Source organism: Dermacentor variabilis, chromosome 11, assembly GCF_050947875.1.
Source record: "Dermacentor variabilis isolate Ectoservices chromosome 11, ASM5094787v1, whole genome shotgun sequence".
In the NCBI taxonomy this organism is placed as follows: Eukaryota; Metazoa; Arthropoda; class Arachnida; order Ixodida; family Ixodidae; genus Dermacentor; species Dermacentor variabilis.
Genome location: NC_134578.1, coordinates 121,243,686 through 121,269,836, shown reverse-complemented (window position 1 = coordinate 121,269,836; position 26,151 = coordinate 121,243,686). Strand labels below are relative to the sequence as shown.

Sequence of the window (26,151 nt, the reverse complement as noted above, 5' to 3'; positions counted from 1 at the left end):
ATGGGGGCCCGTGTATCTCCAGCTTCGTCGATACTTCTTTTCCCCCAAGACCGGGCCGATCGCGGCTTACGGCCCCTCCTTCGGTCGCTGCATGTTGCACTAAGGCAGCGCGACTGTGGTGGACTCCGTCTTGGAGCTGGTGACGCTGCTCCTGCGGCTCACAGAGTCGGGCAGTTCGACTTTCTCCATGGAGGTGAGGATGTCGCTCAGGGTCACCTTGAGCGCGCCCGATGCGTCCACGGCCCGGTCGTACACGTGCTCGCACACAGCGCGTGCGTTGCGCTGTGCGTCCGCCGCCAGCATGGCGAGGAAGGTGCTCGTGAAACCTTCGGTGCGCTTCGCCAGCAGTCTGCGTCGAATGGAGGAGAATGTATGTACATAGCCGAACTTCATTACGCGTTGAAATTTACCGTTAGTTTGTCGTTCTTTTTTTTTTTTGTGGTGCGCCAGAAGTATACACTCTAAAAACTAGGCAGGGTATCGCAGTAGTGAATCGGCCGATTTACTCTTCAAAGCGTTGTTTTACTCTCGCAAAATGTCGAGTAGGGTGAAATGCATTGTTTACCCCGTCATCAAGGAGAGAGTGAAATTTGCTTTTCACTCTGTCCTTCTGAGAGACAGTAGAATGTCCGTTCTACTCTTGCGGCAATAGAGAACAAAACGTAGCGTAATATTCTGCTTCAACTGTAGGAAGCTGGCCCCGAACATGGCAGTGTATCACTCAAGCACGCTGAGCAAAGAACACACAGTTCTGCTTCTAAGAGAACAGGCAGCCATACTTCAAAGGAACGCGGAGCGAGCGCTCTACTTTTTCACTCGGAGTCACTCCACCGCGCGTGCGCGCTCAAGATCGCGGAACAGCACAGCACCGGAGAAAGGTGATCCGTCCAGCGAGCGATGCGATGGAGAAGGCTGTCGCGTTCGCTCGTCGCCTACAAGTCGTACTCCGTGCGAGCGCCGGTTTTGAGCGACGCCTCCCGGGTGTTCCCGGTATGAGGGCTACAAATACGCGTCGAAACTAGCGTGACGCGTACTTTAGTAATTTAAGTTGATGTATTTCACTGTAAACAGTAGCATTAAATATTTCCGAAGGTCTTGTAGTAGGTTCTCATCCTTGCACGTATAAAAATTCAATCGTTTGCTCGTTCCGCGCGACAATCGGTAGTATTTGAGCGATCTAAATACATCCAGCCAGTTCCGGCTTCGCGCTATTGGCTAGTCGCTCACAGCACTTCCGGCAGACGAGCGACGATTTCTAGATTTCCAGAACCGAGCGATCTGTTCACGCGACGGCCCGTTTTGTCGCCCGAAGCCGTCGCTCGTCGCCGTGGCGCACTAAATCGCTCTCACAGTGTTTATCCCTAAGACTGAACTGTTTTTGCTCATGTATTAAAATGGTGTGATTATATGTCTGATTTTATGTCTCCTGTTGTGGTTTTTGAGCCCGGTGCGAATCTGAAAGGGTGCTTATGTCTAGGAACTCGGTGAATTCTCAAGCAGCGAGTTATGCATCGGCATCGAATATAACGGCTGCTTTGTGGAATTACAATTGCAGGGGCGCTTTGCATACGCTTAAGGTTTTGGAATTGCCTGTGCATTTGCTAATATGAGTTGTCGTTTCAGAGTTATGTCATATGAACAGCTAAATCACCCTTACTAAGGCGGTTACAAGCGTTATGTGTGCATCTTGCTACTGCATGGCAGATCAAACTGTGTTTATCGCTTCAATATTTTTAGTAGAGAAATAAAGTGTAAAAATAAAACGTTCCTTCAATTCCGTGTTACCCGTCGTATGTCGTACACAAGACAAAGAGTTGGTCTAATAAACTAATAACTGCAGTCTAACTGCAACTTTTACAGGCCTTCAAGTATGTACAATGCTAGATTTCAAACTGCAGCAGTAGTCGAGTCTGTCAAAAATGAACTCCATTTTGCACCTTATAAATTAAAATAAGTTCATGCCTTTTAATAAGCTTTGATGCAGGGGCAGTGAACTGTCTTGTTATTGTTTCAATGTGGGTAAGCTTGCCATAACAAGCCTTGTCGTCCTTTCTTATAGCCACATCCAGTCATATCCATTGAACTGGAGAACCATATTTTCATGCCTACTGAGCATCGTGTTTGCAGCTATGATCCTCAAATTATGGCTTGAGCAGTGGCACAACCAGGGATGATGCGGGGGGCACACTGGGCACGTGCTTAGGATGCGTCACAAGTGGTGTTTGCGACACACCAGACTAATGACAGACCTATGAAATCTCACAATGACCAATATTCTATTTATTAGCAGGAGTATTTTAACATTGGTGCCGAATGAGGACGAACTGTCCGTTATTTCTTTTTCGTTTAAATCTAAAAATGGAAGTTAGTTTAGCATTTGAGTGTTGCAGTCACTTAGATGTTTCGCATAGATTTCAGTAGGAATACTAAGAGCTAAGACTTTCTTTTAGTGTCATGACCTTGACTGTCTTGATGTTGTTTTACACCATGCCCTCGTGTTGACTTTTGCACACGATATTTTTTCAGGCACCAGCTTTATATAACGCAAGAAGGCAGCTGCAAGGATACAACGATATCAAAGAGCCAGCCCAGCGCTACTTCACGTAGTGCAGAGGAGCACACGCGAAATATTCAAAATACATTGCCATGCAATTTCGACAAGAAAACTAGAATGTGGGTATATTGGGTGTTCCATTTGACTAAATGTGAGGAGGCCAACCGTATAATATAATATGCCCCTGTACAGGTTTGAGACCGGGCAAGATATTGCTGCAGAACCATGACAAGATACACTTAGAAACAATGGGGTGCAGCCCATACATGAATAACTTTATGTGAAATATAAGCAAAGCTAGCTAGACCTGGAGCCTCACATGAGAATATATAACACATTTCTAGATGCACTGTACTCTCGGACAGGAACGTCCATACGCTGTACAGGACGTTATCAAATGAACTGCTGTCTTAGAAAATGGCCCACAAAAAACGTTTCTTGCCCAATTTATCTACATTACCAGCCCCATGCTTAGCAGCTCAACTGGTAACCTCTGCCATATAAGTGCACGCGTTTTGTGCTAGAAGTGTGTCTGCTGGCCAGTAATGCGGCGCATATTTCTCTTCGATCAGTGTCAATAATTTATGAGTTTGCGCACGTTTGCTCTATGTTTAACTTTCCATTGTAAACTTTATTTTTGAAAAGAAGGAGGCAATTCAAATTAAAGAATATTTCTACACTTTAATACTGATGAAACTTTAGAGAATATGCTTATGTTTTATTACAAGGTGTGTTCTAAAGTCATGGGCATCATTGTAATCTGATTTGATGTGTATGTCACTATGCTTTTCAAATTATTATTCAGATTGTCTTGTGACTGATCAATAAAGATTTTGACCTTTTAAGAGAGAAAATCTTTCATTTGAGTAACTCGGCGACTACAGATTACATCCCATTCACCAAGCATAATTGCAGGAGCTGCTTATGAAGGAATCAAATGTTCCCCACATGTAAGTATGGCGAATCCCTTCAAATGTGACCATAAATCTACATCTTGCTTTCAAACTATTGGGGAGAGTACTAGCACTCTATTCTGAGTACAAGCACTCTGTGGGAGTAGAAACACTCGGCTTGGAGGAGTAGAAGCACTCGATCTGGGGGAGTACTATTACCCCTGTGGGGAGAGTATTGGCACTGTGCGGAAGAGTACTAGCACTCCCTTGCGATAGAGTAACAAAACTCTGTCGGGTGGAGTTGACCTACTCTCGAAAAGAGAGTGAAATATGGGACAAGCAGATACTCTCTCAAAGAGAGTGCCCGGAACTCTCTTTGTTTTTACAGTGTATTAAGCTCACTTATTAGATGGCTTTAGTGTGTCCGGATACTTCATACCATTTGCGGCTTACAGGATTAGCGGAGCCATAAGTATGAGTGGCCGGGTTGGTGGCGCAACCTGGTCGCGCAGAGCTAAACCAGACAGACACAGTTAATACTGGCGTAAGTGGATTCTACCTTGCTGCTTGTGTAAATAATGAGCAGTGGCCTAACGCTGGACACGTTGCATTTTTGTAAAGTTTTTTTTTCGACAAGAGCACTCACGGAACACGAAAACACGTCTGTAAGTCATTGCAGCTAGACGAGTAGTCACAATAAGTCGCTACCGGCTTATTCTGCAAATCACATTTGCATCATGCAAATGTGATTGCGTATACTGAAATGTCAGAACCCATGAAACTCTAACACTGGACTTGTCTCACAGGTTTTAGCATTATATAAATGAGGTTTTAGTAGGTTAACAACCTGACGCCCTGCCGAAACAGAGGCACAGCCACCACGCAAGGCCTCGGCCGAGCGGGGGTGAATATAGTGTATCAGTTGAGAGCCTGGCAATTGGGAGATTATGGGATATCCATCAATGTGATCAGTATAGGGTGCGCTAAAAGGCGCCAGAAGTTAGTATCGCCCTATATGGCTGCCATATACTGCAACACCAACACAGAAGCCATCGACTACCGCGGGAGTCTGAATGATTTCTAGATAAGAAACAAGTAAAGAGCATAATCTATTCATAGGCAGATCAATGGAGAAAAAATGAATTGTGAGGCATTGTGGGGCCATACTATGCGTAATTGAAGTGCATTTCATGGAATAATTTGTTGGCACCTTGAAAGTTATCGCATCTTCAGATATCGAAGTGGCATTGTAATATACTTTGAAGTCAGACTGGATTCATTTGCGCGGTTACAACATTTCCCTAAATTTACTAAAATAAGGATAATTGAAATAATAAGGCTAAAGCTAAATAAATAAAGCTAAATAAATAAAATAAATGATGAGCGCCTCATCAACAACGCGTTGACGAAAAAATATAAATGCTTTGTATCTTTACTACACCCTTAAGAAACATTTAAACATCTTGCTAAAAGAGATATCTTGCTTTACACCAGCTGATTCTGATGACAATCAACATAGCAGCAAGACGACAAGCTGGACTTATTGGTATGGGTACATGCTCAAAAACACGTAGACGAAGAAAACAGGCAGTGTTGTCTATATACTTATTTTGCTTGACTCCGTGTTTTTGACGCTGTTTTCTTTTTAAAACGTCGTTCTCCATCGGGAAAATATTACATAATATAGAATATCAAAGATAAGTGAAACTTATTCTCTGTGATAAATAATCCTTTTTTTTCAGTAATACCAATCAGTGATATTCTTGAGCGCTCACACGAATAGCCAAAGAGACGGTGAAAAGAGAAAAATTTTGTTCTGAAGAAAACCCTTATCAAGAAAATGCATGCATTGCCCACGAATTTCATGCAACTATAATTGATTTTAACACCATGGAGCAAAATGTAAGCTTAGAGAAACCATATTGAAGCGCTCCAGAATATACGTGACCGTTTATACGTTCATTGACGGCAAGCACCAAATGCTTTGAGCAGAATCTTCGTTTGAGCTAGTTGTTCGGTAATATTTAAAGAAATTTACGCTGCAAAATAGACGCGGACGTAGAACGCAATGAGAGTATGGGCGCCAACTTCTAACTGATTTTAGTCAGACTAAGAAATTGCTTAATTAGCACCAACAAATCACGTGATCGCAGTGAACATGCTGCAACAATACGTCCTTTCATGGTGTTCCATGTCATCATCTAATTAGCACTGTAATTTTCTCAGTACGACCGAACGCTTGCTGCGCGAGCCCTATTGCAAACAGCTGCCTTCAATATTTGACCACAGCAGCACTGAATTAAATCAGCGACCAAAATGTGCCCAGGAGCAAAGCCCAGGAGCATGCCCAGTAATTTTGCACATTGCTACTTCAAAAATCTGTTGAATTTAAGCGCAACGCGGCAGCATAGCTGAAAAACTAAAATAAGAAATATTTCGCAAGAGTTTCAACAAGTTTTCCTAGCAACGTCATCTAATAACATATGTCTTTCAATAATAACGAGTCTCATAACAACGCCTTCTAATAACATAAGCATTTAGAGAACTTACCCTAACTTCACTTTTGGTTTACGCTGCAATAAAAAGAAAACAACACGCAGCAAATGCACTGCAAACAAGAACACTGCCCTGCAAATGCACTGCAATTAAGCAGCAGCAAGTGCCGACTGAGGGCCGTAAATGCGTACGTCCTCAGATGGAAGTAACCTCTCGACGTTGCTAACGAAAAGTTGTTGAAACTATAGGTTGATCTATCGAATTTCTGGAAGCGCCGCCCACTGAGTTACACCGGCCTGTCGCGGCAAAGTTCATCAACGGACTGCCGCAGGGGCACTGTCCCGGGCACGCAGCGGACCTGTAGTCCTCGTCGGTGAGCGCGGGGCTGCGCACGAGCTGCTTGAGCAGGCACAGCCGGTCGGCCTCCTGGGGCAACGGCGCGAACAGGATGCGCTCGAACTGCGAGCGGACGTCGTCGTCCAGCAGCCACGGGTTGTTGATCACGCCCAGCACGAGCACGGGGCCCGCCTTGGACGGCAGCCGAGACACGCGCTCCAGCCACGCGCACTTCAGGGCCCGCAGGCGCTCCTGCGAGCGGGCGCGGAGTTGCGCATGCGGAAGGACGCGCAGCTGACGACAGACCTGCGCCGCAGCTGCGTAACACGTCGCCCATGAAACCCGCCACGGCAACCAAGTGCGTGGCTACGGTGCTGCGCCGCCGGTCACGTGATAGATCTAGCCCGGGGCGGCCTGATTTTGATGGGGGGCGACGTGCACGAACGCTCGTACACTTCTATTCAGGTGGGCGTTAAAGTCAGCGAGGTGGACAAAATCTATCCGGGGTGGCTCTAGGTGGCTCCCTTAGAAATATTAATGCTAATAAAGAAGCCAAGAACGTCAGCATAGCATTATAGGGAAATGAAAGAGCAAGGAAGAAATGGGACAGCACAAACGAAGTAGTAAAGGCAAGGCGCAGAAGGCCAGGACTCGGGAAGAAGAACACAAACCACAGGACCGGCGCCACTCGAGACTGGCAAGCTGAGACGGCGATCAGGTTGACGCGCAAAATGGCAAGATCGGTACTTCAAGCATGAACCAACTAGCCCAAGCAAGAGTTTTACTTGAGCACAAACGAGGAACTTGACTTAGAACGAAGCTTCGCAAACGCAAGCCCGATAACCACAAACAAAAAAGAGTTTTTTTTACTTAAAATTCGACAATTTAAAATTATTTTAATCACAATAAATCTGAAGATATAAACATCTACGCGATTGCTGGCGTGCGTTTCCATGGGCTAAAAGAACCAGGTGCATTCTGATCGTCGCTGCAGTTTGACCGCCGCTTGCAATCGAATGCTCCAAAGTAACCACTACATGGCCGCATGTGGCAGACTTGACCGAAGGGGGAGTAGGCACGTACCCATGGCCGCAGCGTATGCGGTCTCCGACCTCGTGGACTTTTTTTTTCTCAGGCTACAACCTTTTGTCACGTCTTTGTGTTTCCAGGGCCAGTGCTTGGACGTGGCAGAAGAGATTCACGACACCCTCTCCGCAGGACCGCTCCCTGAAGCGGAACTGCGGAGAGGGTGTCCTAGGTACGGATTCAATTGTACGAGATATTCGTCGCGATTGACGGCGTGTGCATCGAAGCTCGCGGATGAGAATTTATTGGGAACCTAGAGCCACCGACGCACTTTTCCCGAGCACCGGCCAATGGCCTCTTCAAGTGGGCTTCCACTGTTTCAGGGCCCGAGTTTGTCTTCTGCGACCATAGAGGGCACCACCTCAGCACAGTCGTTTCGATTCACTGCAGGTGGGAGGCGCGAGATGGTCGTCCGCACATGCGCCGCCTAGGGTGCTGGAGAGCGGCCACACTCAATCAACGTTCTCCGCCAAATATGCACGGAAGTGCTCCTCAGTCAACAATTTTCGCCAAATATCACCTTTTTATTTATTTAATTGCTTATTGATTTGTTCATTACATGCATCGTGCAGGCCATGTAGCCGAAGAAGTATGGGCGCTTACAAATATTGCCGCTAATAAAGAAGCCAAGAACGTAACCGTAGCATTACAAGATAATGAAATAGTAAGGGAGAAATAAAACAGCAGCAACTATGAACTTGACTTATCACGAAGCTTCGCAAACGGAAGGTTCAAGTTAGTCAAGAAAACTTGTGATTTCAAAGGTTTTCCTATTCATTCATCCATGGTCCTTGCGAGGTTCGAAAACCTGGATTGCTCAGTTCTGGAACATTTATCAGTTAGATGATATTAGGAAAGGCAGCCCGCAAATAGTAAAATGCACTTAATATTTAAGAGCTTTATGAAAACGTTATGAAAATCGGCCTCAGCTTTGCAACTTCCCATAGTAATCGCACCATAGCGCCTCGAATTCGCCCAGTAATGTTCCTAAAGTTTGTGACTGCGCGTTGTTCGTAACTGCCGATTTTAACGGCAACAATGTGGAGGGAACCATTCCAAGAAAATAATTGCACCTACAGTAGCATAGCGACTGACGCGTTGAGAATGAAAGGGATAAGAAACATTGCGCTCACTATATTGCTCCTAATAATCTTGTCGCTCACAGTTTGTTCGAGCTAGCTTTCGCTGGATTAGCGTGCCAGTACGTGTGTGTTATAAACGAGCGCGAAATAGAAGGTTCTAGCTTGTCCGCATGCGTATACTACTCCTTGCGGAAATGTTGTGTTATGGTAAGCGTGGACGGCAGTAACATCTGCTGACGGTTTGTCGACAACAATGCATGAAATGATTTTCTGTTTGCACCGGTGTTCTCGTCGAACCGATATCAAACAAAAGGAACAGCATGTCGATTGCGACGCGTGCCGACCCTTTACACCAGCAGGTCAGTAGAATGCTGATATTGTACTAGGATAATGGCTAGGTGCTGTCTGGTTAAATTCTGCGCCACAAGATAGCGTCACCAATACAGCTGCTTAGGTTTATGCCCTAGACGTTGTGCGGTGGCCCTCACCTCACAGCGGCCAAAGAGTGTAGGGACAAATTTCAACTTCCGTATATCGTCAGAAGAAGACGGCGGCAGCGGCGTCGACGCACCGAGGAGCTCAACCGGGGAACTCATTTTATCACGTGGTTCCCCGCACACATGGGGACGAACGTTCTCGATGGTTTCCCAAACCTCAACGAGCGGGCCCACGGCCAAGCGCGAGAACTCACGCGCCGCGACGGTCTGGAGGCTCCGGAGGGGCGCAGGAAGGGACTCAGCCGAAGGATCCACTCTTCATATTTAATGAAATTACTAAACATTACCAACTTGGTCGGAGAATTTATCCTCTGCCTCACCCGAAGCTCAGTAGAGGTCAGTCAGCTACTCTTAGAATGTTGCAGACGGGATCTTTCCCGTCGCGGGGATTCCTCAGCAGAATGTACTCAGATGTGGACACTAGTTGTCCCGACTGCAGTGAAACGTTTTGTTCTGTGGCTCACATGCTCTGGCGATGTCCGGCGTTGCCTAACGATTTCCTCTCCAGCGAAGCCCAATGTGAGGAGGCCATCAGAAGCACGGTACTCCAAAATCAAACCCAGGCTATCCAGAGGGCGAAGGAAAGGGCGGAGCGTCACGGCGTTCTGTCCTCTACGTGGGTGCGGGCAGCGGCTACAGCTACAGAGGCCTCCCGTTAGGAGGTCTTGACAGTGCTCCTCAGGATTAAATAATGTTCGTTGTCTGTCTGTCTGTCTGTCTGTCTGTCTGTCTGTCTGTCTGTCTGTCTGTCTGTCTGTCTGTCTGTCTGTCTGTCTGTCTGTCTGTCTGTCTGTCTGTCTGTCTGTCTGTCTGTCTGTCTGTCTGTCTGTCTGTCTGTCCCTCGGAATTCAGACAGTAATGTCGCGCGTTCGAAGGTCAAAAGAGCCGAAGGATCTGAGCGAACTTCGGGCGCTTGGACAACGTCACCACAGTTGCAAGTAAGGACGTCGCTGTTTACGATGACATTGCCTCGATGGTGCATAAAGTGTTTCAAGTTAAGCTAGCATGACTTCAGGGAATAGGTGCTGGCTATCAGTGCGCGTTTGAAGACTGCATTCCCGAAGATTGAGTGCCGACCGCCTTCTTAAGAACCACATTTAAATAACACGAACTTTCAGACTCTACCGGTGAATCTCAGTCGCCACCAGTCGTAATGAGTGCGTTGTGAAACTAGGGAGTACTACTCAACACCACGACGTGTTCCTGCGGAATACCCGATGCCACGACGTTGCTCCAGCGGAATCATACCCGGCACCACGCGTAGCTGCTCCATTTATTTCCAACCGCGATGTACCTGTCTGAGGACATATTGGGCGCTCTAGTCGCGTCCGCCCGCAGCGAGCGCCACGTTTTTCGGCGTACACAGCTCGTGTGCACGAAGAACCGCCCGAACCATTTGAAGTCCACCCTCTGCGGCAACAGTGGTCGTACCAATCACGCGATGACTCAGCTGTCTTCCAGCGCAACCTAACGCCGCTGCTGACCCGATATGAGTCATTCGCCGTCCCCGCGCAGTCGTCGGTCGCATTTCTCGCCGCAGCTGGAAAGCTAGCTGGCGCGGACGATGGAGGTGCAGTCGCCGGACGGTCAGACTTGCTAATTCCTCCGCTTGTTGTTATGCCAAAGTACAAAATCTGTGCGTGTATAGACAGTGCAAACAATTCTGCTCATGTCGATACAGGTGCCGCTATTTCTGTTATGAGCCTTGGCTTCAAGCAGACCTTAGGAAGGAAAGTTATATTCGCGTGGGATCGCAAAGAAACTTTTCTTGGAGTGGGAAGTGAAATGTAGTGCCCTGTTGGTGTTGGTTTTGTTTTGGTTGTGATCGGAGGACAGAGGTTTGGAGCCGAAATCACTGTATTGATCCAAGCAACTCATGATGCTATTTTAGGCACAGAGTTCCTGCGTGGGTGCAGCGCTACACTTGACTGTGGGACTGAAGAGATTTTACTAAGGAGCACGTTGGGGGGGGGGGGGGGCAATCGTCATACTTGAGCCGACGTGTTTTTGCGTTACTGCCTGGTTGGACAGCCATGTTTGTTCCCGTGAGCTCTTCAGATGTCCGGATGAAATCATGCAGTACTCTTGTCGTGCCAGATGATAACAATGCGATTGAGAAGAATGTGTTTGTCCCTCGATCTATTGTTCAAGCCAACGACAGGCGCGCTTTCTTGTGGACAACGAACGCTTCTACGGAGTCTGTTACCCTGCCAGTTGGACTTTAATTGGCAATATTTGAGGAGCAAGACACAATTAATGTACGAACAGTTGCAGCGTCTTCAGACATCAGTCGACCATTGCCCAACTATTCGGATGACTTACGACGTATAATAAACAAGTCGTTGTCGTCTTCCGAGTGGGACGTACTCCAACACGTGCTCGCCTGATACACCTCAGTATTGATTTTACTCCAGCATTCCAGGATGTTTCCGGAATTCCGCATGCACCACCACATAAACACAGGCCAAGCGACTCCGATACGTCAGAAACCCTGTCGCGGATCTCCCACGGAAAGAAAAGTGATCGCCGAACAGGTCGACGACATGCTCCAAAAAACGTTATTCAGGAGTCTCGCCGCCCTTGGGCAGCTCCTGTTATGCCAGCGAAAAAGAACGACAAGTCATGGAGTTTTTGTGTCGACTACCGCCGCCTGAATACCATCACAAATAAAGACGCGTATCCCTTAGCACGCATTTACGATTCTGTTGACTGCCTTCACTCTACGTCGTACTTTTCGTCAGTTGACCTCGCGTCCGGCTACTGGCAGATACATATGTACCCGCCTGGCATAGAAAAGACCGCTTTTGTTACGCCTGACGGACTTTATAAATTTAACGTCATGCCGTTTGGCTTATGTAATGCCCCAGCAACCTTCGAGCGATTTATGGATTCCATTGCCCGCGGTCTCAAATGGAAGATTTGTATGTCTTATTTAGATGATGTGATTAATTTAGAACTTTCCAGGGATACAACCAGTGCTTCGGCGTCGTTTTGAACTACATTCAGAAAGCTGGCCTCATTTTAAACTCTGAGAAGTACCGTTTCCGTGAGCGTCAAGCCCTTGTGCCCATCTCGTCGACAAGGACGGTATACGGCTAGATCCCCAAAAGATTGCTGCTGTTCGCAACTTTAAGCGGCCGAAGACAGTGAAGAACTTCAGTTTGACCTTGTTGGTGTTTACTGCATATAATACTGGCCGTAAATAAAGACGGCGGCAGCGGAAGAGAACACGAAAACGACACGGGCGGTTTCGTTTTTGTGTTCTCTTGCGCTGTCCCCGTCTTTATTTGCGGTCAATATGATATGCCATATGAGCACAGTGAAAGACCTCAGAACCTTTCTCGGTTTTTTTTTCCCTATTTTCGCAAGTTTGTTCGACTTCGCCCAGCTTGCTTGTCCACTGACTGACGTGCTCCGCAAGGACAGCCCCGACATATGGTCCGCTCAGTGCGACACTGCTTTTCAACAGCTGAAGTTGTTGCCCATCTCTGGGCCATTTTCCGCCATTTCGATCCGGAGGCGTTCGCCAAACTGCATACTAATGCAAGTAGCATGGGCGTTGGTGCTGTGATCGTCCAGTTTGATAACGGACGCCACCACGTCATTGCCAAACAAGTCGTGCTCTGACGAAAGCAGAGAGCAATTATAAGTCACGTAACCGGAATGTCTTGTTATTACTTTCGCCATCCACAAGTTCAGATCTTATTTGTATAGCCGCCATTTCAAGATTGTTACTGACCATCATTCTCTCTGCTGGCTCCTTGGACTAGGAATCAGCTGGGCAATTGGCTCTATGGGCCTTGCGTCTTCAAGAATACTGCTTTTTTGTTGCTCATAAGAGTGTTCGGTGCCACAATGTTGCCGACTGCTTATCTCGTCTTCCTTCTCTGTGCGAGGGTAGTGATAGTGACAATTTCGACGACTAAATTCCATTCTCAGCGGACTTTCCTGACTTTGCCGTCTTCAAGAACGAATGGCGTGATCCTTCGCTAAAGCCGATTAGTGATGCGACCCACAGGTCTGAACGGGCTGCGCCATTTGTGATTCGTGACGGTCTGATTTACCAAAAGAAGTATTCAAACGACGATGCTCCATTGTTGCTCGTCGTCGCAAAATGTAGCCTTACTGTTCTTCGGCCATGCACGACGACCTTACATCCAGTGACCTTGAATTCGCTCGAACGTCCCACCGCCTCCGACGTTTCTTTTGACTTCAATCTTGGAAGACAACCAAGCAGTATGTCGCCAGCTATGAGTGCCAATGCCACAAACAACCGACTACAGCTCCTGTATGAATTCTGCAACCGTTCAGATCGCCTACTTCACTTTTCCGATAGTTGGTATAGGTTTACTCGGTCGCTTCCCCAAGTCTTCTAACCGCTACCGCTGGATAATTGTGTGCGTGGATTATTTAACACATTATATATACTGAAACAATGACACTTGTCTCAGCCACAGCATCCGATGTTTCCGTGTTTCTTCTGCATTCGTTTATCCTCTGTCATAGAGGTGCTGTTGTGGTAATAAGTGATCGCGGATGGTAGTTCACCGCTGACGTCTTGAAAGAGTTGCTACAACTTTATGGAACTCAATATCGTCGTTCCATGCCTTACCATGTGCAAACCAATGGCCTAACCGAGCGCACCAATCGTACCTTCGTCAACATGCTTTCAATGTATGTCTCAGCGGACCATAAGAACTGGCATACCCTATTACCGTTGATCACGTATGCCTTCAACACAGCCAAACATGAAGTCACAGGATACACACCTTTCTTACTCCTCTACGCTCGCTATCCTCAAAGTTTTCTCGACACCAGACTTTTTTCACTTAACGACGATGCTTCTCTCGCGCAGATATTGGGTCGTGCCAAAGAAGCACGTCGACTTGCTTGGCTCAAAACCCTATCGTCGCATGTCCATGCTAATGCTTGCTACGAGGCACATAATTTGCCCGCCAGATTCGCCAGATTTTTGTCGCTATGGTCACCGGTTAGGAAAAGGGTATTTTGCCAAAAGCTTCTTTCCAAGTATTAGGGTACGATTCGTCATTCTCAAATGCTTGAGTGAAGTGAGCTATGTCATGCTATGACCTATGACCTATGCTAAAGAGACCGCTGATAACCGCCGGTCACGCCAGACGCCAGTTGTGCACGTCGCACGATTGAAACCGAGCTATCAACGCGCACTATGACTCGGTCGGTGAGCTTCGTCTCCCCGGAGAAAATGTAACGCCGCACTAGAGAACCGTGGAAGAGCAAGAAGTGGGCCGAGCTTTTTCGGGTGATCAGCTGCTTGTGACCGTCCCATGTTTGCTTTACGATTTTCACTGTAAATAAATCCATTCTACATCGGTAACAATATGATACCAGAGCTTCGCTCACCAACCAAGTTTACAGCGTGGATTGGAGCCACTTCAGATAGAATGTGAGCTATACTGATTCTCTAATTATTCAACTGCACTTAGTTTTTGCTATCACTTGTACGCAAATATTACGCGATCTAAGAGTACTGCCGGTGATATCGCGCAGTGGCGTAACTATACCTGGTCCCTTGGCGACTTTGGGAGGCTGCACAACGCGTCGAGGTCGTCGAAGCAGAGCACGCACGGTGACCGGCGTAGAGCGTCGTCGAAGAGCGAGTGAACTAGCACGACGTCCCCCCTGAGGCGACACCTGCGACGAGATTCACTCCGTCATGAATAATGCTCACCCATGTCCGTGAAAATAGGAGTAGTGCATCATCAATGTATGATGCCAGGACTCAAGTGGTGTCGCAACTTCCGGAAAGTACAAAGCTGAAAACGCTAACGAGTTCACAATGTGCGGTGGACCGGATAATACAAAGGCTTAGTTTGTCCGACCACATCGCAGCATTTCCTATTTACCTGTAGGTGTGTGGCACCAACAACACCGGTAGCGACAACTTGTGGCGGATCCTCTAACCACAACGACTTAGACGCGTTTTCTTGGTGCATGATTGTTCTTGCCGAAAAAGAAAATTAATGGCAAAGTATTCATTATACGTCGTTACCAAACATTTACACCAACCGCGAAGTAAAATAAACTTGGTTACTTCAATAATGCATTTGCGCTTGTCTGGTTAAGCTCTGCGCCACCAAACGGCGCCATTAGTCCTTTCACTAACCTTTATATCTCTGGTAATCCGGTAATCCACAGGCAATAAACCCGCCGTCGTAGCGAAGTGGCATGGTCTTGCGCTTACCAGCGCAACATCTGGGGAACGAATCTCGACCTCGGCAGTCACATTTTGATGGGGGCTGGATGCGATGGTCAAAATTATGCCGACATGTACCAATACGGCATGCCTCATAATCATGTCGTGGTTTTGGTACGTGAAATAGCAGAATGTAATTTTGAATCAGCACTTAATTTGCCTACTAACAAAAACGCTCTAATAAAAGACGGAACCTGGCGAGAAAGGAAGACGGCAGCAAACGCCGGTATGCTATTCCCGTTGACACTATAATACGCACGCCAAGCGGCAAATTTTTGGATCCTTAGGTGAGTGCACTTCGATGCACTGAGTGTCTCCTCGGTGGCTTGGTGCTGCACTGGAAAGCGATCACTTAGAGATTATGGTAAGGTCAATTAAGCAGGCTTCCTACTCAGCACGATAGGCACTCGCCTGTTGAGCAGCACGGGCGTTGACACGTAGTAGACGGTGGCATTGGTGTTACGTGCCACGATGGCACTGGCCAAGCATGTCTTGCCCGTCACCGAAGGACCGTACAGAAGCACCTTTCGCACGGGGCGCCGGTCGGGTGAGCGGGAACGACGCCGGGAGCGGGAGGACGCCAGCCCTGCCAGCCGTAGCACCTGGGCCAACGAGGAGTGTGTGTGGCATTACTTCAGAAACGAACAGCGTTACTCGAAATATTACGCACCCTCTAATACTGCGCCCTTGCAGTATATCTAGCAGTGGCAGCTTGAAAGAAGAGCTATATTACCCAGTTAAGAAATTAGCAATTTATAAGAACTTACTCCTGCGCGAAAGCTCTGCAACTGGCAAAAAGCGACGCTGAAATTCAATTTGATGCTTTTTAGTGCGACCCCGTTAATATGAGCATGCTAAGTTAATGCAAATATCAACATTTTATGTCGGTTAAAATGAGAATAAGATCAAACAGAGAAGAGCAAATACTAACAAAAGCTGTCTTGAATATCAAAATGATTTATGTGCACTTATCAGAGCATCGAGGAAACGAGAACATGGTGGAGAGGTGACTGAGTGTTACCTCCGGTAAACTTTGTTATAACCGCGAGCATTTTCTTGAAGCCGGGGAGAGCCGGTGCTGCGTACTTCTATCGTTACCAGCTGAGCTGGTGGCTCCTTAGAGAGAAAAACATTTGGCAGACTCATGACTCTGCGAAGCACTCGTGATTTATAGAGAATGGTAGTATGAATAACGTAATTGTTCTATAGTGAACGGTTATTTAGAGAATATACGCTGTACCGTTTATATTTATAATCAGTAAGAGAGATTGTTTGTACTGGAAAGGTATATAACATTGAAAGCAAACTAAAACGCAGTGATAATTCCCAGTCGCTCATCCGGCACATAATTCTGGAATGCACAGTCACCGGGATTGGCCCACGAAAACGACGTGTTAGTCTCGGCCAACAAAAACTGGACAGATTCGCAGAAGAACACTTCGCAGTAAAAGCAATTCTGCTGATTACCTTTAGACAAAAATAGCGATAACTGCGCCACAAAAAAGTGCACTTCCAGGCGCTCTCAGGACGTACCCTTTCGACCGACTGTTAGTGACACCGAGCGCGGACTAAGAGTATTTTGTAACTTATCTAGTGCTTATTCGTAAATAAGTCAGTTGAGCGCTTCAGCAACGTTGAGCACTTTTTCTGTAGAATATTTCACAGTGTTCCACACAGTTACAGCTCTTAGTGCAACTAGCCCTGGCATGTTTGTCTGTATTGCGATCTTCAATGTTTGATGGGGTTTGTTTGTATGTTTCATGTGACCGTATCTAGCTTCCTTCACGCCGACGTGAGTCACTGCGTAGCTCGTGGTCTGATTGGACGAGCATCTGACTGTTCTGCTAGGGCCACAGGTTCGACACCATCCATCCGGCCAAATTGCGGCACCAAGCGCGTCACAATGAGTATGTGCAACACTTCATATAACCTCTTCCACGCCCACTTGGTTCACTGTGTATATGACACACTTTAACGAACCTATAACACGTCAACGGGGGTCACAGGATATGCGGCATTCTCCATTGGACCACTTTCATGCCAACTAGGGTCACTATGTATGCGCCAGTGGCTATGCGCCAATCTCCAGTGACTAAAAAAGTCCTTCAAGAGTTCTTGGTTCGGGTGGAATCGAACCCACGTCATATTTACTTGGACAATATGATTTTGGGGCGCCGACGCTCGATGGCGTAGCTTGTTCGCGGGGCCGCGCGAAAAAGGAACACGGTCGCAGTACAAACCTGCTGCCTTTTGCGTTTCGGTGGTGGAATTACAGTCCGTCGCTGCGTTGTTTCGATGCTAATCGTAATAACACCGACAGACATCTTGAGATGGTCTCTGGCGGAATTAACAAAAAAATAAATAAATGAAAACTTCATGACAAACTATTCAAACTTGTCAATATACTGTCAATGTTACCGTACAGTTCAAGAGGCTAGTTCAAGTTATTACGTAGAGGGTTGCGCTGAGCTCCCCTTTAACCTTGCCTTCACAGGTGGGGCAAAAATCAAGCAGAGTGACAAGAGATTTCGGAGAATATTCTGGATTTTCTTTTAAAATCTCTATCTGAAAATAGCTAAACAACACAAATATTGGATGCAGTTCATGCAAACTCTACTCACATAAGAGCATCCTCTATAGAAATAGCGCAATTCTTGAGGTCGAAATTATCACTTGCCTAATGATCAGCGTTGCTCTGACTGGCAACAGCTTTAAAGTCGCTAGTAACTCAATTAACGAGGTTTGTTTAACGACTTCGTGCAAACCGACGTACAACACACTTACTTGGGTTCAAATCAACTATTTTTGTGGTGTTTTTTGCGAAAATACATAATTTTCCGGAATCGCCTGCGGAAGACAAAGTAATTTCAATTTGGCTCCATTGCTCACAGCGACGGGCATTACTCACACGGAAATGGAAATGCATTATCGAATAATTACCAAAAGAAATAAATAATTAACATACCAGTTAAACGCATCGACTTCTATTATTAATTGCAATATGTGCCGTAAAGGAATTATTTCGAAGGTTTATAAGTGAAATAGTGTATAATGGATCGATTACGCATATAAAATTCACGCGCAAGTAATGTCAGCTTCTTTGACCAATCCACCTCAATGACTAGAATAGTTATCTGCCAGAGACGATTTTTCGACATTTTCTACGGTCCAAAAAAAAATAAAGAATACACCCATCGGTGTATATAGTATTGTATACTGCTTCATTGTCAAAAGGACAATTGGAGTCATGGGTCAATTGCTTGCCTTGGGGACGAGCTCGACCAGGCCGGTGTCACTGCAGGGTCCGCAGGAGGATTTGCCGAGTATCAGCACGCCTTCCAAGTGACAGATCATCTCACTGCAGTCGCATGGGCACAGCATAAAATAACATGTTATAAAATGTGGTATGCTCTTTAGATTCTGATCGCATTAGATTCTAGTGGTATAGTGCTATTAATTAAACTAAGTCATTCGAAGGAAAATAATTATTGGTGCCAAGCTAAATGGGCTGCAGGGAAACGCTCGCGGTTGCGTAGTGAAAAGGGTGTCCGGGACCACAGACTCGCACGATTTCGCGAGATGGCAACCAAAATTCCAGCGAAGCAGGGATCAGATTGTTTTTATTTAGACGTAGTAACTTGGGAAGGTAAGATGTGTCACAGCTGCTATCTGTATCGTATTTCGTATTTAGTGTTTCGTAGGATCATATTCCGCTACGACTGCTTTCCTTTTCTTTTCGCCTTTGTCATTGGCTTTAACGAAGACGAGTTTCCGCTTATAGCTGGCACTGGTCAGCTGCGGCATGATTGCTCAGTGAATTCGCCCGAAGGAAAAGTCCACGCAAAATATAAAAACGGCGCCAAGACTTTAGATAACGATTCTGTTCCACTTACTTTCTTCACTTCGTCCATTGGGCTGGAAACACTGCGTACACGTTATGTCTGAGTTTCGTCTGTTGTGAAGGGCAAAGAAGGAAGGAATAGAGTATAATTCTTTAATGTTACGTTATAACGGCCGCAGAGGAGCTCTAAACAGAAACACGAGTCCCTTAAGATTGACAAGTTATTTTTTCCGAATCTCTATGATGGTTAATTTCGTGGCACTAATAGGTTCACTATTAAAATAAAAAATAAAGGTTCAAATCTTCCTTTCAGTATCACTCCTAAGCTCCAGTACCGGCGCGTCTGTGTGACGCCACGGATTTCAAGTTATTTGCTTGTACTTGGGCTGTTGTACCTTAATGAATGTTCTCTAAGTTCGATCTACGAATATTTTAGAACATAATGCAGTCAACCTTTATAATAAACCATTCACGGGGCGCAAGCCCATGCCGTCAAAGTTGGTGTCGCCCCGGCATGCAGATGCGGGAACTTCATGCCGATGTCGCCAGCTGTATTTCGTTCCTGTGCCTTTTCTGGCTGACCAAGCCTCTTCACCAAGCAAGAGTGGCGTTGTTTTTCTCGTGTAGCCTTTCTTCTGTGCCACGCTTCGGCATGGCAGGAGCGCTCTGAACCACCTCGGACATGGCGTGCATGACAGCGGCAGCGGCAGCAGCAGCATCATTGGCAAAGTCGAGGGAACAGGCAAAGAAGGCATCGCTTTAAGAAATTTACATTTGTGACGCCACACGAACGTATCAGCACAGCTGTATCGACGTCAAGTTATGAAATTTAAACTCTTCGGCCTTAATTTTACTGTTGTAATTAACCTATTATGACCCAGGTTCGACAAGGAAAACACAGGTTTGACAGTTCAGTACGTGTTAATTAGCACAAATGTGTAGAACATACCCAATTTGCCACATTTGACAGATTACTTTATCATTTTAAAACTGACCTTGTGCTTCTATTGTATAGTGCGTCTCTAAATGTTCAAACATTGAATGGATTACCGCAGGGAATAGTGTCACGCCTTGATACAATATTGACAACCTAAGGTTTATTTCATATTATTATTATTATTATTATTATTATTATTATTATTATTATTATTATTTTATATTAAGAAGTCGCAGTTTCGCCCTGAAGACGAAGCACCGATTGCGATAGCTAACTAGGAGACACTCATATGAATTAAGTTATCAGACGTATCAACTTGTAAAGCATTCGCTCGCTAACTAAATTAACAAACATGGTGTCAGGGCGCACATCAAACTTGGAACACATCGCACTAGATGACTGCGGATACTCTCTGTCAAAACGCTGGTGGTGGAAACCGCGGCAGCAGCAGCGAGTGAACGGACCTTCGTGCTGTCTATGGCTTCAACTTCCAAACTGAGTGCCGAAAACACACATCATGCATAAAGCTACGGCCACGCGACCACGCGCAGCCGCCACATACGCAGTTGCAGCCAGAGTAAAACGCCGCCCTCCTCTCCTTCCCCTCCCCCCGGTGCCTCGCAACGTTGGGTGCCTCACGCGCGACGTCATACGGCGCGCTTCTCCCCACTTTACTCCCTTGCGCGCAAACGAGATTGAACAACACCACCTAGATAGCACAAAGCCTTTTCACTCCGATCCTTGACGTCACGCTAGTGGCCGGACTGCCATAGAATCTAATGGGGGTGCTCCCGAGTAGGCAACAGTGATTTTGACATCACCGCTTTCGTCACGCCAGCCTTGGCAATGAAAATTCTGGGTCAGTAACATGACGTAGTGAATAGGCCTTGTGCTATCTAGGTGTCTATCTAGCCGCGAGCGTCGTCTACCCTCTCACGCTTTCGCTCGCACATATAGCCCTGGGCGCGCGGCGACGGTGTTATCGGCCTTGGACTTTAAACGGAACATGACGGCGACGGCAGAAAAGCACGCGGAGTGTCCATATAATGTTATCGCAATAAAAACGTCCTAAGGTCCCTGGAGTAACAAGATCATTATCCATCAATAAAAACTGTTTCGTCCCTTGCTAGCCGCACCGGGTCGGATGCTCTATAAAATACTTGTAACCTGTGGCAAAGTATACGACAGTGAGCACTGCATGATTGTTCTTTGTGAGAACATTCTAATGCTATAAAAAAATGCACGACGTTCTCGCCTAGACCGGCCACGCTAACCCAGTGGCTATGGCGTTGTGCTGCTGAGCTCGAGGTCGTGGGTGCAATCCCAGCATCAGCGGCCGCATTCCGATGGCGGCGGAGTGCAAAAACGCTTGTGCGCCGTACATTGACTGCACGTTAAGGAACGCGAGGTGGTCAATACTAATCCAGAATGCCCTAACATCGCGTGTTTCATAACCAGAACATTGTTTTGTTAGGTAAGGCTAAAGAATTTATTTTTTGGTAGCTTTGTTCTCAAATAACAAGTCATTGTCCCCAGTGTGCTTGCGTGTCATCATTAACAGCACCTCCATAGTCATAAGGAATCGCCTTCAGTATAAGTGCGATATAGATGAAGCTTCTCAGATTGTCAAACACGACGGCATGCCCATCAGACAGGCGTCGTTACTGCTATCAAGAGACGAGATAGCCATTATTCATTGGTAGTGATCTTCTTGTTTTTGTGAGTCTCAAGAGTACAGTTTACTTATTTTTTTATATATTTGTTTGTAAGCCACTTAAGGTACATAGATGTACATTGCAGAGGGGATGGGCGTATTGAAATATTGAAAATATTGAAAACTGCATTTCAATACAGAAGTATTGAAATGCGGTATTAGAGCCTGACTGCACAATAAAAGAACAAAGAGAATGCGTACAGAAAAAAAACTGATACAAACAGCGCGAAAAAAAGAATTACGTAGCACAGAGCAATAGAATAAACAGAAATATTTCCCAAATAACATGCAGGGTTCTGGACTGAAAAATTCCAGCGCAGTTTGTTTGGTGCTATATTACTGCACGGTATTTATTGTATCTTTAAGTAGAATGGGGCCACTGATGCTAATTAGTGGCGCAGGCAGGTAATTCCAATTCATGGTAGTCCCAGGAAGGCGTTATTGTGAGCACATGACAGCCGACGGCGTTATGACGAGGTACATCGCATCCCTGTGATTTGTGACAAGGCTATCACACTCGAATGTTTTCCTCCAATAACCCTTCAATCTCGAGACAGTGGTCGTCCCCTGTTCGTTGCTTAAAACTCACTAGTCGGGACCAGCAACGAGACCGGCCTCCTCGTCGTCGTCGTCGGATCCCGAATCGGACTCTTCCGGTTTCCGCGCAGCAGCGTCCTCTGTGTCTGCTTCAGCAGAGGCACGGCGCCGAGGCGTCGCGTAGTCCTGGAGCGCCCGTAGGCGACCCATGCAGCTGGTACAGCGAGCTCGCACCTGCGGAGATGCTGGGAACTGCAGTTGATCCGCTATGGCGATGCCTAAGGCATGGCGGTTGTGGCGTATATCAGACTCCGCAATTACATCCGGCGCAGGCAGTTCGCAAAACCATAGCCTTCGAGATCTGTTTCTGTTATTGAGAGAACACCACCGCTGAAGCACCGCTGGAAATTGTACTTTGACCGTCATTTTCTCTTCTAATATTTTACCTATTACCATGAAGTTTTAAAGAATACGGTTTGAAAGAACACTTCATTCGTTTAAATGGATCGATGGGTACTCTTTGATGATCGTTCCACTGGGTTCCAGCTGCAGAATCCCGGAGGCGCTTGCGCAGTTCACGCACAGCCGGAAACACCGGAGGAATAGGCGTGGTGCACACACAACGTAGCAGCCTACCCGGGCAAACTATTACCACTCAATAAGATGAAATCTTCAACCTGTAGAATGTGCGATTACGTAGAAAATGATCGGCAAAACGTTCACCACGTCCCGTAGAACGTTTCCATTGATGATGTAATGGTCAGAGAAACCCCGAAAACTTTTTTCACGAATAATGCCATATATATCGAGTGAAGCGAAAGTAATCAGCGTGCAAGCGCACGGCAACAGAGATAACACAATGGGACCAGCTAATATCGTACATTATCTTCAATGCCGCGCAATGGATATCGAACTGGGCGTGCATGAGAAATAGAGTGCATAGACGTTTACGTTTCATTTACCTGCTGCTTTAATCAATTTAAGGTTAAAAGAGTGCCGCAGTGGTGACGCATAATGAATTAAGAGTGCCCAATGAAGCTCCCACTGCTCTTAAATTTTAGGTTGAGATGGTACGTAAACCTACTCACACAGTATGACCATTAATATGGATCCGGCGTTGAAATAGTCTTTCCTATCTTACGACTCCCTTCATCCTAACTGTTTTACTTTATCAACGTAAGCGTTAGTTTACTACTATCTGTCACTTTACTGGACTCTCGGCTAAATGACCCAAGGTGTTGCGGAGGCGGGGTCGAACCCGGTGCCTTCAGCACAGCAGCGTGATGCTTTGGACATTAGACCACGAACTTCCCAGACACTCAAATTGGCAAAAAAATGGTTAATGGTGGACGTAGATAGATAGATAGATAGATAGATAGATAGATAGATAGATAGATAGATATATAGATAGATAGATAGATAGATAGATAGATAGATAGATAGATAGATAGATAGATAGATAGATAGATAGATAGATAGATAGATAGATAGATAGATAGATAGATCCTGAACAAGGCAGGAGTGTGCTTCGGCTGAGCGAGCGGCGCTTCTGGTACCTCTCGAAGTGCGTCCAGGTAGACTCCTCCGGCGAGGGCGTACAGGGTGACGGCCTTGCTGATGTTGCCCTCGAACACCTCGGCGCGCACTGCCTGCTGGACCTGGTCTTGGGCTTTTCGCATGAGGGACTCCAGCTCCGCCATATTCACGGCTTCTTCTGCGTCTTCTTTTGAAAACATGCGCGCGTCTCGATACGTGGAAGCCGCTGGAGCGCGAGAATCATGGGCGCCGGGTCTTTGTCGTCGTCGTCACTACAGGCCTATTGAATTTAGCTCTGATGCACGTAGCACATGAGGAGGAGGAATAAACTTTTATTTTGGAAACACTATTCCGGGGTAAGCCCCGGTTCTACTCTCGGTGGGAGGTCTCCTCATTCCAGGAACCCTCTGGCCTTCGTTGCCTCCTTGGCCCTGGCGACGAGGTGTCGTTGTTGTTCCAGATCCTCGGAGACAAGCTTGGCCTCCCACGTTTCTATGAGGTCTTCGCTTTGTCTGGCGTCGCAACAGTCTCTCGGTGAAGGCAATGCGTCTTTGTCTAGATGCCATGGACATTCCATGATCAGGTGCCCTAAGGTGTCCGGTACGCCGCACGTTGGGCAGTGGTATCCTTGTAGCGTTGGGTGCAGTCTATGCATGATGATTCCGTGGATATAAGTATTACTTTGCAGTCTTCTGAGTGTAGCGCTTTCTTCTTTGTTGAGCTTGGGGTGAGGTGGTGTGTACATCCTGCGTTCCAGCCTATGATGTTGAAGGATCCCTGAGTACGTGATCGGTACGGTCTCTGCCTGCGCTGACGCAGACCGGGCGTCTCGAGAGTAGGAAGGGTTGGCCCGGCAGGTGTGGCCTCGGGCCGCGGCATGTGCCGCTTCGTTCCCCCTCCAGCCCCTCGTGCCCAGGAACCCATGTCACGCAGGTGTAGGGGATCGGAGTATTGCGGTGCTTCAATATCTTCAGGGCTTATGTCGACACGCGACCCTTAGCGTAGTTCCTGACGGCTGCTTGAGAATCGGAGATGACAGCTACGTCCATGCACGTGGTAGTTGCTAGGGCGATCGCCGTCTCTTCTGCAGTCTCGGGGTTTTATGCACGAACTGTGGCAAACGCTAGCTCTCTGCCCTGAGAATCTACGACGCTCAGGACGTAAGCGTTTCTTTGCTGGTATTTGGCTGCGTCGGTGTATCTGGCGTCCGGATCTTGCCTGTGTCTTCGCCATAGAGCATCCACTAGGGCTTTTCTTTCCTTGTGGTACGTGGGGTGCATGTTGCATGGAATTGGGACTATGCACAGGGATTCGCGGAGGTTTGAAGGAATTCTTTCTTTTCGGTCCGTGGTGGCTATAAAGGTTTCACCGTAGCTCAGCCGTTGCAGCACTGTTCTTCCGGTGGGCGTGAGCTTCAGTCGTTCTAATTGACTGGCTTTGTGAGCTTCAGCTAGTTCTTGCCAGGTGTTGTGTACGCCCATCTTGAGAAGTCTCGTATTCGAAGCCGTAGATGGTAGGCCCAGGGCGATTTTGATGGCTTTCCGTATTTGAATGTTAATTTTTTCTACCTCTGGATTCTTCAGCGCGAGGTAGGGCGTGCCGTATGTTATTCGACTGGTGAGGAGTGCTTGCATCACGCGTAGCGTATCTTCTTTAAGTCCGCTTCTATGCCTTGCAACTCTCCTGACAAGATGCGTGAGCTGTGATAGTGTTCGCTGTAGTCGCGGGGGGGCGGGGGGGGTGGCCGCCCCGGACCCATCTTTGTGTATGTGTAGCCCTAGAACTAGTGGGGTTTCTACTTTTGGAATGGGCGTTCCATTGAGGGTGACGTTAGGATCGGGTTCATCGTAGTCGGGCGGTCTGCCTCTCGTTCTTGACTTGAGGGAGAGGTGTTCGGACTTCACAGTGTTCACAGCGGAGGCCGCATTTGTGTAAGGAGCCATCGGTGGTATCTACTGCTTCCTGTAGGCGTGTTTCTTGTGGTCCAGTGTTTGAGGCCCTTGTCCATAACGTGATATCATCTGCACAGAAAGCGTGTCTTACGTCTGGTATATCGTCGAGGAGGCTGGGTAGTTTGATCATTGCGACGTTGAAGAGCAACGGCGATATGACCGAACTGCGGGGTGTCTTTGCTCGGTAGTCGGAAGCTGTCGCTGCGCAGGTTGTATATTCCAACTGTGGCCGTGTGGCCCGTGAGGAAATTCCTGACATAGTCGTATGTCCGAGAACCGTAGCCCAGGTCTTCGAGATTGCAGAGGATAGCTTCGTGACTGACGTTGTGAAAAGCTCCCTTTACGTCGATGGCTAAAAGCGATGATTTGCTACTGGTACTCAGGTGGTCAATGAGGTCTTCCTTGAGTAGAAGGAAGACATCTTGCGTTGACAGGTCCTGCCTGAAACCGAACAT

General features: G+C 47.0%; 1 protein-coding gene across 1 annotated transcript; it reads right to left on the bottom strand.

Moving 5' to 3' along the window:
* LOC142563480 (uncharacterized) lies at positions 1-26,151 on the bottom strand. The gene is made up of 8 exons (XM_075674033.1): positions 25,857-26,151; positions 23,765-23,970; positions 22,261-22,442; positions 18,444-18,537; positions 15,591-15,781; positions 14,488-14,617; positions 6,302-6,531; positions 1-349 (listed from the first exon to the last, which is right to left on the bottom strand). The coding sequence occupies exons 1-8, from the start codon at positions 26,149-26,151 to the stop codon at positions 100-102; spliced, it is 1,578 nt and encodes a 525-aa protein (XP_075530148.1). The 3' UTR covers positions 1-99.

What these genes read in the sequence shown, in the direction of transcription:
- LOC142563480 (XM_075674033.1), bottom strand. Translation starts at nt 26,151, where the DNA reads ATGTTCGGTTTCAGGCAGGACCTGTCAACGCAAGATGTCTTCCTTCTA. An exon ending in CTCGTTGCTGGTCCCGACTA is followed by an intron (nt 18,538 to 22,260) that starts GTGAGTTTTAAG and finishes ATGCGACTGCAG; the next exon opens with TGAGATGATCTGTCACTTGG. An exon ending in TGGTCGAGCTCGTCCCCAAG is followed by an intron (nt 15,782 to 18,443) that starts GCAAGCAATTGA and finishes TCGTTGGCCCAG; the next exon opens with GTGCTACGGCTGGCAGGGCT.